The sequence below is a fragment of the Falco peregrinus genome, chromosome 4 (genome assembly GCF_023634155.1).
Source record: "Falco peregrinus isolate bFalPer1 chromosome 4, bFalPer1.pri, whole genome shotgun sequence".
In the NCBI taxonomy this organism is placed as follows: domain Eukaryota; kingdom Metazoa; phylum Chordata; class Aves; order Falconiformes; family Falconidae; genus Falco; species Falco peregrinus.
Window position 1 is genome coordinate 92,804,278 of NC_073724.1, and position 13,434 is coordinate 92,817,711.

The 13,434-nt window shown below is 45.5% G+C and overlaps 1 protein-coding gene across 1 annotated transcript in view; it reads left to right on the plus strand.

Moving 5' to 3' along the window:
• WDFY2 (WD repeat and FYVE domain containing 2) overlaps nucleotides 1–12,799 on the plus strand; it is a 67,057-nt gene extending 54,258 nt beyond the window's left edge. Inside the window, exons 6-12 of the mRNA XM_055801659.1 lie at nucleotides 2,240–2,352; nucleotides 3,272–3,398; nucleotides 5,286–5,391; nucleotides 8,839–8,940; nucleotides 10,455–10,585; nucleotides 10,932–11,040; nucleotides 11,683–12,799. Coding sequence (XP_055657634.1) covers nucleotides 2,240–2,352; nucleotides 3,272–3,398; nucleotides 5,286–5,391; nucleotides 8,839–8,940; nucleotides 10,455–10,585; nucleotides 10,932–11,040; nucleotides 11,683–11,712 — 718 coding nt within the window. The 3' untranslated portion in view covers nucleotides 11,713–12,799. The remainder of the gene's footprint in view (nucleotides 1–2,239; nucleotides 2,353–3,271; nucleotides 3,399–5,285; nucleotides 5,392–8,838; nucleotides 8,941–10,454; nucleotides 10,586–10,931; nucleotides 11,041–11,682) is intronic.
• Nucleotides 12,800–13,434: the final 635 nt, after the last annotated feature.

Here is a 13,434-nt window from a genome sequence, read left to right on the forward strand (position 1 = left end):
CGATCTGCAATCTATTGTGGCCTGCTATTGTAATAAATATGGACAGGGCCTTCATTTAAGCACACAGCACATGCTTTCTTCTAAGAATTGATGGTAGCAAAGTAGGTCAGTGATCAGGTCAGTGTGCTTGTGTGCATGCATGGTAAAAATTAAAAAGCTTTAATATAAAATAATGAGCACATGTCCTTCAGTCTGAAACTGCCCACTACGTATTGGGAATTTGGGTTAACTAAAGAGTAAATGATTCAAAAAATGGCACTCAAGTGGCTTATTCACCCAGAGCTGCCCCAGCTGCCTGACAATAAAATAAAAATTAATTCAGCTTTATTGCAAATGAAAAGGGAAGTGTAAAAATATGAGCTCTTAGTTTGAAACCAGGGATTAGCATAAACAGACTTTTTAGTGCCCCGTAAGGTATGTGGTATAGATGATGTGTGTTTTTCTAGTTCATGGGAAGTAAGATGACTTAAAATGACTGTCTGAATATGGACTTGCTTTGTATCATCTGGTCATTCAGCCAATCTAAATGGCATAGAGACTGAACTTAATTTTTAATTAAATAATAAATAGTTTTGAAAGTGTGATCAGGAATTTGTCCTGTATTTCCTAAATCTCTCTAGAGAATGGACTGTTTTGAGTAATTCAGACTTTTGGAGGATGCTTTAATCTGGGTCATCAGATCATGCTGGTGGAGGGCAGGGGGAAGGAGAACCATTGACAAATATTGAAAAAAAACTTGGCAGAACCAGGAACATGGATTTTTATTCCCCCCCCCCCCCCCCCCCCCCCCGAGTCCTGTATGCATAAAATCAGTGCCACGCAATTGCTCCTTAAATATCCACTATGGACTCTGAATCTGGAATTAAATTGAAGAGCTCCAGAACCTGTCCAGTCAGGTGGTTCCAGCATGTGGTTGAATGGGTCAAGATTTTATTCAGTTTAGAATATGATGTGTGATGCACCTGATGTAGCTGACACTTCCCCAAATACGACATAAAAACCTTTTTGTATTTGTAAACAAATCTGAGTAGGATAATGAAAAATAAAACCAAATTTAAAAAAACCACCTTCCCCCCACCCCTCTCTTCTTCCCCAGCTTAACTTTACTCCCAATTTTCTCTACCTCCTCCCCTGCAGCAGCACAGAGGGATGGGGAATGGGGGCTGCCATCAGTTCGTCATGCTTTGTCTCTGCCGCTCCTTCCCCTCAGGGGCGGCTCCTCACACCCCTCCCCTGCCCCAGCCGGGTCCCCCCACGGGTGCCGTCCCTCAGGCACAGCCGGCTCCAGCCTGGGTCCCCCCGGGGTCCCCAGCCCCGCCAGCAAACCTGCCCCAGCCCGGGCTCCTCTCCCCGCGGGGCCACAGGCCCTGCCAGGAGCTGCTCCAGCGTGGGCTGCCCACGGGTCACAGCCTCCCGCGGGCACCCACCTGCTCCGGCGTGGGGCCTCCAGGGGCTGCCGGTGGGGATCTGCTCCTCCGTGGGCCTCCCCGGGCTGAGGGGGACAGCCTGCCTCAGCGTGGGCTTCACCGCGGGCTGGGGGGAACCTCTGCTCCGGGCCTGGAGCCCCCTGCCCCTCCTGCCTGCCATGGCGGCTGCGGGGATGTGCCTCTCGTGCGTTCTCGCTCTTCTCTGGCTGAAGTTGTTGGGGTTTTTCCCCCTTTTCCTAAATATGCTATCCCAGAGGTGCTACCCCCATCGCTGATGGGCTCGGCCTTGGCCAGCCGTGGGTCCCTCTGGGAGCTGGCTGGCACTGGCTCTGTGGGACAAGGTAGAAGTTTCTAACAGCTTCTCACAGAAGCCACCCCTGTAGCCCCGCCCCCCCCCCCCCCAAAAAAAAAAAAACCCCACAAACAAAACCAGCAACCAACTAAACAAAAAAACAACCTTGCCATGCAAATCCAATACAAGCAGAAAACTAGTAATAGTTATTTTATACAATTTTGTGAAGGGGAAGAGAGAGTGGACACCATCCAACTCTAGCACCTAAGTTAGAGAGCCTGTGGGAATGACTCCTCTGTTTATGGCAAAGGGCTACTTTAAAGGTGTTTCATAACAAAAAAGAAATTGTGTTTTCTTCCTCACTCTATGAACTTGGTGCCTAAAAGTACACTCTGAATACTTCCTTGAGACCTGGAGCACTATTCACGAGGTTGCAGTATACTCGTGTTAAATTAACAAGTCATGAAAGGAATGCAGAGCTTGTGTAAGCAATATATTTTCCTCAGCATTTATCCATCAGATTTGACGTGGAAACTCGGCATGTGTTTGTTGGTGATCACTCTGGGCAAGTGACCATACTCAAACTAGAGCAAGAGTCCTGCAGCCTTGTTACAACATTTAAGGGACACACAGGTAAGGCCTCAGGAGGAGACTGAATTTTGTTCTTCATCTGTGCTCCGTGTTGCGGTGGTTTGACTCTGCTGTGAAACCTTAGGGTGGCTTCTGTCAATGCATAGCATGAAAGGGAAATAGACCTTAAACTGTCACTGCAGCTCGGGGAAGCTTATTCTTTATTGGTAAAAACCAGAGTGATAGACTTCTGATCAGAAAACTTCTATGGCAGAAAAACACCACCATCAGTAGCTGCTACTTAAAGCAGCATGAGACTAGAACAAGTAGTGGTAATTCCGGGGGGAACAGGACGTTCCATAAAGACCCATACTGGTAGGCATTTTTGCCCAAGTGGAGTAGGCACATCTTGGAGGCACTAACTGCTTGTTTCACTGCTGGGACTCGTGCCCCATCACACTTTAAAAACAGCAGTCCTGGGATGTGATCCTGCCATCTACCAGAAGAAATGATGGTCATTTCTCAGCATTTTCTCTTCATATTCCTCCTCTCTGACCACTGACGGCTCAATCACAAGGCAGCACAAGGTAGTTCAGTCCTCTCACTAGGATACTGTAAAGATGCCCATAGTATTCCACACTTGCTTCTCTCTTGTGATGTCCTGGGAATGATGGAGGGGAAAAGCTGTGTAGTCACACAGTGACCATCCTTCTACTATGCTTTACTGCTCAGTGGATTCATCCATGTGAGTGGCAGCGTAGCCTTCTGCTTGCGGAAGAGCAGGGTGGGGCTTCAATAGGCTTTCCAGGCTGTTAGTTTTCAGCTGGCAAGCACAGTGGCTGCATGGCTTTGCTGGATGGAGTGCTGTCTTTTAATCACTGCATCTCCATATTTTTTGTTGTATCTTATATATATATATAGCTACAATCCTGCCTTCCACTTCCTGTAATGAAATGACTGTTGTGTGCATCTCCTGTTTCAGGTGGTGTCACTGCTCTCTGTTGGGACCCGATACAGCGAGTTTTATTCTCGGGCAGTTCTGATCATTCCATTATAATGTGGGATATTGGAGGAAGAAAAGGAACAGCCATCGAGCTGCAAGGACATAAGTAGGTTCAAAGCCCTTCCCCCTGTTTTTATGGGAGAAAAGCTAAAGGCAGAAGCCACATGTGGAAACAAACAGCCCAAAGGTTACAGTCTTCATAAAGCCTCAAGCTTGTATGTGTGACTCCCTGTGGTCCTTATACAACAGGAATAAGTTGCTGATAGTAAGTTTTTCAGCACTAGGCCCACAGGCTGGTTTGAGAGTCTGCAAAGGGTGGTGAAGGAAAGCACAGTATCTGTGGTCCCGAAGGTGTTATGTCAGAGCCTGCACCTTTGTTGCAAAGAGGAGGGTCCTCAAGTGGGAACAGCTGCAGGGAAATTCTCTCGCTTTTAGGTGTCAAGATCTTTTCTTCCCCTAGAGGGCGCATCAGGCTTGGACAATTGGTCCCTTTTTCCTCCGCGCTAGCTTGTTTCCGTGCCACTTGACCTGCAGCCTGAATTCGAGTTAACGTGCTTCACCTATAGGGGCCTTCACCATCCCCTCAATGCAAAGAGTCTTCATCTTTGCATGTACAGACCTCAAATTTGCTTACCCTAGTAAATGTCTTTGAAAAAGATTAAGTGCATGCTAGGCTTTGAGTAGATATCAGCATGGCTCTAGTTGCAGTGACCTCCCAGCCTTGTGTACCAGGGTCGGGTCTGGAGAGGCAAAATTCCATGGTGTTTTTGGTCTAACAGTTTCTTACATACTCATAAGTTTATTTTGAGTGATGCTGTGCTCTGCAGAGATTTGGATGCTGCTTGGATTTCAGAGCACTGCAGAGCTTTTGCTGAAATTCCCGGATCACCCTTGTACCCTACCCAGTGGTGCTTGCCAATGCACCACTGCTAGATTTATTGCTGTGGAAATTAGTTCTCCTAATATGAGGTTAGCCTCTGGATCCTAATCTGTAGCATGGCTGTTGGCTGGCACTGTACAGGAGCTGTGGGAGCAGCTCCTAAGGACAACAGGGACTAAGAAGTGTTTCAGCTGATGGTGCCACTGGTGTTGGCAGGCAGGTGCTGTGAAGGCAGGCTGTGTGGTACCAAACTGTCCCATAAATGTGTTCCCATCTGGAGGAGCAGCCATGTGCATAAGCAAATGCGTTAGTGTGGAAGCCCTTTAGGTAGACAAGACCAGTGATGGCAGCAAAGAAAATCAAATGTTGTGGGTTGTTTCCAGCCTCTATGCTCAGTTACTCTCACTTTGTAACTTTGTTTTTTCCATAATAGCGTTACATGGTCTTTGTTTACCAGGTTGTAAATAGCTTGGGATGTGGCCTGATTTTCTTTCTTTTATGAGGAACTGAGCCCAGCTTTGGGGCTTTAAACTGAATAATTTCCCCCATGTTGCTTTTTCCTTAGAAGAAGCAGAAGCACCTAAATCTTCAACATTACCTTGAGAAGGCTTAGCGACAATTTAGTGATTCCTATATAGTTTTTTCAACTCTCTATGCTTGTTAGTACTAACAAAATCTTCAGTGGTTTCTCAGTGCTTCATTCCTAGATGTTGCAGAGATTTATGAAAACAAAGTTGTTACTGGCTTTCTGACAAGAAGGTACCTTACCAGACCTGCGTTTATGCATCCAGATGTGCCTTCAGAGAGATCCAGAGCTGCAGCTCTGTTTAGATTTCCTGGTGCAGCTGGGACCTCCCATCTCAGGAACAGCAAAAACAGTTATCAGAACAGGTCTTTGGCTTTGTGGATGCTGCCCAGATGAGCAACACTTTGGTTCTGGTCCAAGTTGGATAGCAAAGCCTGATCTGCATCCAATGGATGCCGTGTACGGTGAGGAGAGGAGGGAAGCATATAGCCAAACAAATGGCTTTGTACTGCCTTATTGTATATTCTACGCTTACTTGTGTACTAGCTATAGATGGTTGATTCGTAACTGTTTTGTTTCTTTTTCAGTGATAAAGTCCAGTCTCTCTCCTATGCTCACCACACTCGGCAGCTCATCTCCTGTGGTGCAGATGGGGGAATCGTCGTTTGGAACATGGACGTCGAGAGGCAGGAGGTAGATCCTCGGTTATTGTCAGTTTGATCTGAAACAGTCTTGGGAAGAAGAAGCTTTCCAAAATGTGTAACTTTTAACCTGAACAAGATCATTCCAGGCTTTAAAAATGTTTTTTGGACATGCTCCAGTTGTTATACAGCAATTATGCTGCTCCTTTCATAATATGGTACAGGGGAGATTGGCAGAAAATGTGTATTAAGTAGGCTGCTAAATGGCTCTTACCCCTCACATTGCTGCTCTGAAAGACATCTTCTAAGGAGGTTATTGTGAAATTCTCTGCTTTTTTTTTCTGTACATCATGAGAAATATTATCAGTACAGAGGGTAAATGGACGGGTGGATAATTATTAAGGGTTTTTAAGAAAACAAAACAAGAAAGCTCTTTGTCACCTCTGGAAACCTGCAACCCCTTTTTTTTTTTTCCTGTTCCTGCTAAAAAGACATTTAACTAGGGCTTCAATCTCACCTGCTACTTGGTCTTGCTTCCCTCTGGTGTAACCACATAGAAGTGGTGTAAATGATGACTTTGCTGATCCAGACAGCAAGATTTCACCCACATGCTCCTAATGGCTTTTGTGCTGCACAGCCAACAAATGTAAGTGGGTTCAAAAGCACACCCCAGGTCTCTGGCGCTGTGGGAGCAGCCTCCGCTCGGCAATTTCTGAGACCTGACTCAGAGAGGGGGAGCGAGCACTTTGCTGAGTGAGTCAGGCATCAGCCCTGCTCGGCAGCATGGCAAATCCTGGTAACGTGAGTCATGGCAAGCCTCTGCCCTGTTCCTGCAGGAGGTAGGAAAGCATCCCGAGGCCCCACGGTGGGTAGGTCTGAGCAAGGCTTTTGGCAGTGTGGGCTTTCACCAGGTTTTCTGGTTCTTACGGGTTTTGGCCTCCCTGGGTCATGTGTGTCTCCCTTGAGCAAGGGGGAAAGCTAAGTAGAAAAGTGGATTTAAGAGAACTACTGAAATAGGCATAGGCAGGAACTGAGCTGCCTTTTTTATGGGAATTAGCATTCCGGTTGGCTCCCTTTTAATTGCTAATCTAATGGTCAATTATGTCATCAGCTCCAAAAGTGAAAGGAAAGCAGAGCAGCTTCCTCCTTCCCAACTGATGTTTCCTTTTTGCTGCAACTCAAATAACCTGAAATGAAACTCTTTTATTTGCTGCCTTTGAAGGGCTACAGTAAGAGTTAAGACTGGCTTGTTGCAAAATGGGCAGCAATGCTGTGAGAAGGCTGGTTTAAAAAGTGGAAGAGAAATATAATTAGCTAAAGGAGGGCTTAGCAGCAGGTGTGAACGGGTGCGCTGCTTCCTCTGACTATGGCTATGTGGGCTTGTTCATGTTATCAGTAATGCAATAGGGTGTTCGTGGTGCTAAACCATCTTCAAAATGTGAACCTTTTGAGATTTTAATACCAAACTGTGGTTTGGAGTCCTAGAGTATTTTCTTCTGGATTTTGGCTTTAGTATTTTGCCTGTATTGAAGGGTTTTCTCCATGTGATGTGTGCTCAGTACTCACTTTGATGCTGTCAGATTGAGGTTGCATTAGAGTGAATTATGCCATTTTAGCTCTTGATTCTTTATTTTCATCTCTGTTTTTAAAAAGCTGTAAGAAAACAAGATCTGAAAGATGCTAGAAGCTGTGTTTCTATTTGACTACAAAGCGGTTACTTGCCACAAGCAAAATGTCGTCTTCATCTATAGTGTTCAGATGCTTATGAGATAAAAACTTAGACACTCAGATGTAAATCTGTAGGCATTAAACAGAAAGATTGTTGTGGGTAGAAAAGACAAGGATTTTCTCCAGCAGAATTAATTACCTTCAGAATAACTGGCAGGAGAAGCTGAAGCAGGCAGTTGCTTTATTACTGGGGGTCAAAGCTATCCTGGGAGCTGAGAGTTTCCATCAGCCTTACCTTATCTTTGCCATTGTATTTTTGGCTTTTGCATTATTTTGATTTCTTAATCTTAGCTGTGTTTCTTGCCACTTTAAATTGCAGCATGTGAGAAGCCAATGGCTCTGATAAGATAACTGTAGTTTGCTAATAGCACCTCTTCACAAAATATTAAACATTATTTAGTATTTATTTAATCTCATGGTGGGGTTGGGTGGGTGTAGTGGTTTGACCCTGGCTGAATGATGGGTACCCACCAAAACTGCTCTATAACTTCCCTTCTCAAGAAGACAAGGGAGAGAAAATATAGCAAAACGCTCATGGGTCAGGATAAGGACAGGGGGAGATCCCTGTGGTGTCAAGGTAGTGCTGGCAGGGCTGCCATGGTCTGACTGGGGCTGCCCCGCTGTGGGGACAGGATGGACCTGCTTGCCAGCACCGGCTTTGGGCTGAACTCTTGTCCTGGTGGGGTGGATAAAGGAGCAGAAGTCTTCTGCTGGGAAGAAGTGTTGTTCTTGCTAGGCCAGGTTAGACAGACTGACAGCCAGCTGGAGATGGGTCAAGAACCAAGATTCTTCCTCGTATCCACCGGATGGTTTCCTAAACATTGTGGGAAGGTGCACTGGGTGTCCCCCAGCAGCTCAGTGCAAGACAAGTGTTGGGGAGCCAAATGTATGTGAGGAGATCGACTGCCCCCTCCACGTGCCATTCTGCCGTTTCAGGCATCTTCTGAGCTCTTTCAGGATGTGGCAGGACTTGCTTCCCTACAGGACATCTGGTCCATGCTAGTCTGCACAGCAAAACCTGGTCACAGGAGAAAGTTTTCGGTTGTGTTTGTTTTTGTTTTTCTTTAAATCTTCTTGCCCACTTCATCCACAGCATGAGTACAAAGCTACATACCATGTTAGGAAATAGAAGACCTTCCTTCTATCATCTTTGTGTAAAAGCAGGGAAGAGGGCTGCTCTGGGTTTTAGGCTTGTTCAGGTGAATCTCATGTTTCTCCCTGTTATGTATGATTTGTAGCCCAGATAACCTCTGACAGCAGGAATGGTCCTTAAAGTATTAAAGAAAGAAAGAAATAATAAAAAAAACCCCAACCACATCAGCATTTCTGATATCTTCCCCTTCCCTCCTCATTAGAAGCTTGGCTATTGGAAGTACTAATTGCCCCCCGGTCTCACCAGAGGCAACAGCAGATTGTAAATGCTGTCCAGACAGGACAGAGTATTTTTTATATGCTTAATTCCTGACTTGGAGAGGTGGGGGAGGCTTATTTGTTCCTGGGTTACGTTTATGGTCTTATAATCAAACTGTGCTTCATGATTTGGGTGAGAAGTGGTCCTCCCGTATCCTTCAAGGCTCAGAGCTGAGCCAAAAAAGACATCCCAGGGAACAGTCAAAATAGCATCTTGTGAAAATGAGGGTTTTTTTACTCGCGTTTAGTTGGCCACATTACTGCACCACAATACATCTTTGTTGTCCTGTCTCTAGTCTCCACTGGAAGCTGTTCTGGTTGCTGCTCACTCCCACTTTGTGTTTGTGTGTGTGTGTTGCAGACCCCTGAATGGCTGGATAGTGACTCCTGTCAAAAATGTGACCAGCCGTTCTTCTGGAACTTCAAGCAAATGTGGGACAGTAAGAAAATAGGCCTCAGGCAGGTTTGTATGCATTCTTTGGTGTGTTAACATGATGCAATTAGGTTTTTCTCTCGTAATAGATCATGGTAACCTTTTTTCCCCTGAAGATGTGAGAACTTGCACTTTGTTCTTCCACTTGAGTGGGACAGTGTGCTCCCCTCTGATAAGGGTTGATTTTGTGATCAGAAGGAGCACGCTTCTATTTTCTTCCTTCCTTCCCTCCTTTTCTTTTTCTCCCCCCCCCCCCTTTTTTTTTTTTTATAGCAAATGCATTTAATAGGTCTTGGGCTGACTAAATTGTTTTTGGGCCTTCCATGGCTTTACCCATGTGTGATTTTGCTCATTGTTAGTTGAATGTGATGTAGACAGAAGTTTTCAGCTGATTTTTGGAGACTGTGCTGGAACCAAAGCTGTTTTCCATGAGGTTGAGTAAACATCTGTAACTGCTCAGGCTGTGTTGGAAAAGGCTTACTGGGCTGCTTGGAACACACTGCTGCATTTTCTTGCCCAGCAGGAGTGGGCTGTGAATTGCATACTTTTGAGAGAAGGGCATAAAAATGCTGAAAGGGATGTTCTCGTGGAGCTTAGAGAAGTCAGGTGTCTGGGGGAGAGCCCAGCAGCATCTTCTCTTTAGGTAATGCTCGTCACCACAGAGCCTGGCTGTCCTGTGGCTAGTGAGGCAGCCTTGTGGTCCTACACAGCCAGTGGATGAGAAAACACAAGGCGGGTCAAAATGCAGAAAGACTCTTGTGTCTGGGGCTGAAAATGACAAAGGAGATGTCCAAGATGATTAGATGGTAGATGTTTATACTTAGAGGCTGGGATGGGGTTCCAGAAGGACACTGTGCTAGTGTAACCCTCTACTAGCTTGACCTGGAGATGTTTTAATGTATCACGTGCTGTTGAGTAGTGGTGTCATCCCCTACACCCCTAAAGTGAGATTCCCAGGGACAGGGGTAATTATAGCTCCCAGCCCTGTGGCAAATGCCCAGCTGGCTGGGACAGGTCTCCTGGGTGCGTGGTGGGGCTCTTTGGCCTGTTCTCCCATCTCTAGACGCACTAATGAAAAGCGGACAGCTTAGACTTCCTTCTGCCTTCTACCCTGTTGAAAACCCCTTGTAACACAGGTCACACACAGAAGCCCTGACTCACAGCTGCATCCACAGATGCCAAGTGGTGGAGGCAGTGATCGTTTTCTGGGTGGGGTATGGTGTCATCCTGGAGCTTGGGAGGGAGGTAGAGTCCACCTAGCCTGGGTAGAGCTTTATCTGCCACTTCCCAGTGTCCATGCTAGTAATCAGCTGCTGCTTGCCCCAGGTAGTGAAGGAGGGGGGAGAAAAGTAAGATTTTCCCACCAAACACTCCATTTATTCTGAAGTCCTTGCCTGTTCTCCTTCATCTTCCCTGGAAGTCACTTTCCTGTTTGCTGCGGCCTCAGTTGAGTCTTGCTGGAGTGAGATGGTAGAGCCAGTGGGACCTGAGCGGTGATCTGGGTTTGTGGCTGAAGATGTCTTTCCGCATGTTGTCTCCTACAGCATCACTGCCGGAAGTGTGGGAAAGCTGTGTGCGGCAAATGCAGCTCCAAGCGCTCCTCCATCCCGCTGATGGGGTTCGAGTTCGAAGTGCGGGTCTGTGATAGCTGTCACGACTCCATAACGGATGAAGAGTAAGTGTGGGCACTGAGCCGCCTTGCACTGGAGTGGGGCAAAACTCCTGCATCTCGAAGGGCCTGGGCAGATGCGAGGCTCCGGAGGGGAGCAACACAGTAGGGTGGCCCCCCCCGGCTCTTTCAGTAAGATAAGCCTCTGTAGTGACTACCAAAGTGAGAGGGATGGAGAGCCCTCCACCCCTGCTCCTCTCATGCCAGAAAGGTCTTGAAGTGGAGTTTACAGAGAGGCTGCTGAATTAATGACTTATATCAGCATTCAAATACTTATTTCCTCAATATAGAACATTTTTGGGGAAAATCCTGCAGTCACAGTCTTTGCTGATTTTTGTATTTCTTTCTTCAGGCGGGCGCCCACAGCTACTTTCCATGACAGTAAGCACAACATCGTTCACGTACACTTTGATGCCACCAGGGGATGGCTGTTGACCTCGGGGACAGACAAGGTTATCAAGGTAGGAGCTAGGAGATTGCTCTAGCTCCTCTATCTCATTTCCCCTTCCTCTCGCACGTGTCTGCAGGTATGTCCTACCTGCCTTCTTCTACCCAGAGACCTCTCACTGATGTACTTCTGCCCAATAACGACCAAGGAGGTCTTAATCTATGAAGTTATTGCCTGAAGGGGCTGGGACAGGGGCTCACTGTAGCTTTTCCTCTGGGAAGACACTCTATTTCAACATGGCAAATTTCAGTTTGTGTGGCCAGACAAAAAAATAGCTAAAATAACAATTACGTTTATAACAAAGCTTGAATATTTTAAAAAAATAATCCCTCACAATGTCTTATGAGTATGCTAATCATTCAAGTTAGCAATATAGTGTGGGGGGTTTTGTTTCTTTTGAGGTTAGCTCTGAACCTGGCTCATAAGGGTAAAGCATAGTGACATACAGAATGTCATCTGGTCAACCTCCACCGGTCTGACATGAGTACTAGAAAACAAGCTCAAACGTCTTCAGCATTGCTGCATCCACCTCTAACCATATAGCCTCTCTTAAGCAAAATATAAGGTGCAAATTATGTAAATCTGACTTTTATACTGTATTTCATTAACTTTTACCCATTATTCACTATGCTGTTGTATTTTATTGTATTAACAGTTGTGGGATATGACACCGGTAGTGTCCTGATGGTACATCAGTGAAACTTGAAAGGTGGTATTTACAGAAGAAACCCATTTCCCAACCCTAATGATACTGCAGAAGATAGGTAACGCTGGGCGCATACGGCAGATGAGAAATGAACTAATGCGTTTACAACAATTTTATGTCCTCTGCTTGATCAAGGCTGAACATTTGCACGAAGACTCTTTCCACTTATTCTCAGAATATACAAGAAGGTATTTTTTTAACTAATGGTTTGTACGATCTGACTTCGGTTGTCTTGAGTTTGTTTGGAAAATCCGTGTGCAGTGCAATTCTTAGTTTTTATATTTCACTATGTCGAGATACTTGCTGCTTTGTACAGAAGGTTCTTGGGTTGTGTCTTACCATGTGAAGTTTTGGTATCAACATACTGTATAAGGCAATCGGCTCTCCCCACAGTGAGTATGTATTGATTTGGGATGTCTCTGCTGACCATGCCCTCTCCAGTGGAGGAACTCAAGGCACAGCGTTGCACGTTCTCTGGGTGCATCACCGAGGAGCTGATGGACTATTGCAATTCCTAAAAGGGCTCTATCATCTACTTGTCCTAGCAGGCATCATCCAGAGAGCGTTTTATTGGTTTGTAGTAGCTAAAATCCAGCTTCCTGCCTCTTTCCTTGCTGCACAAGCCACAAAACCAGGGGGCAGGTTGCTTAGCAACTAATTCCTACAAAAACTGAAATAGTTTTCCAGCTCAGAGCATTACAAGGAGCACACCGACCTGTTTGAGGTTGATGAGACTGACAGGCCGATTCAAATTAAATTATTGGCAACAAGAACTTTTGGGAGTGTGTGCGTGGAGGGGGGCAGATCTGAAACTGGTTTAGGTCTGGAAAGTCTGGTTTACCTCTACCTCTACCTTGCGCAGCAACATTTCAGCATTTACAACTGTCTATGTTGTTGAAGATGAATTTGATTCCTGTTTTCCATATGGTTAGTCATATTTATTTTTTGAAATGCTGATGGTTTTTATTAATTTCCTCTAAAGACCGGAAACTGATACTGCTAAATGATGCCCTTTGTCCTGTTGTCATATTTTACATTTTCTTTTAAAAATAAAAAGTATTTAAAAACTGGGATTGACCAAAATTACCTTTTTAGAAGGATATTGGCAAGGTCAACAAACAAACAAACAAACAAAAAAAAAACAAACCAAAACCAAAAAAATGCCCCTTTTTCCAAAGGGATCTTCCCTGAAAAGTCGACTCTGTTCCTTTAATCCATTTCTCTTTTTAGCACACTATTGCTGATGTGCTTCGAAGAAACTGGTGCAGAGAATACAGCTGCAGACCAGACCTGGCAGGGGCTTTCCTGTATGTCCTGTTTAAGCAGGCCTTGTGGTCTGTAGCTGCTGTGACGCAGCATGTCAGCTCAGTCTTGCCCCATTTTGGACTTCACTTTTCTCCTCTAAAGTGTGGAGGCCATGATGTTTACCACTACACAGCATACTGCTACCTAAAGAAGCCTTGTGTCGTCCCTTGAGTGGTAACACCAAAAGAAAATAAAGCTTCTCCTTTGTTTGCCTGGCAGTAATCCACTTCTGAGGAAACAAAAAAGGTTAACGCAACCCATGGCATTAATTCTAGACTGGTGAGCTACTGCAGTAAAGGATGACTGGACTTTCATGTGCATGTTGCAGGACTGCTAACGTATTTTCAGGGAAAATTCTCTTTAAATATCCTGTAAGCTGTGCTTAAGCATTTTGCA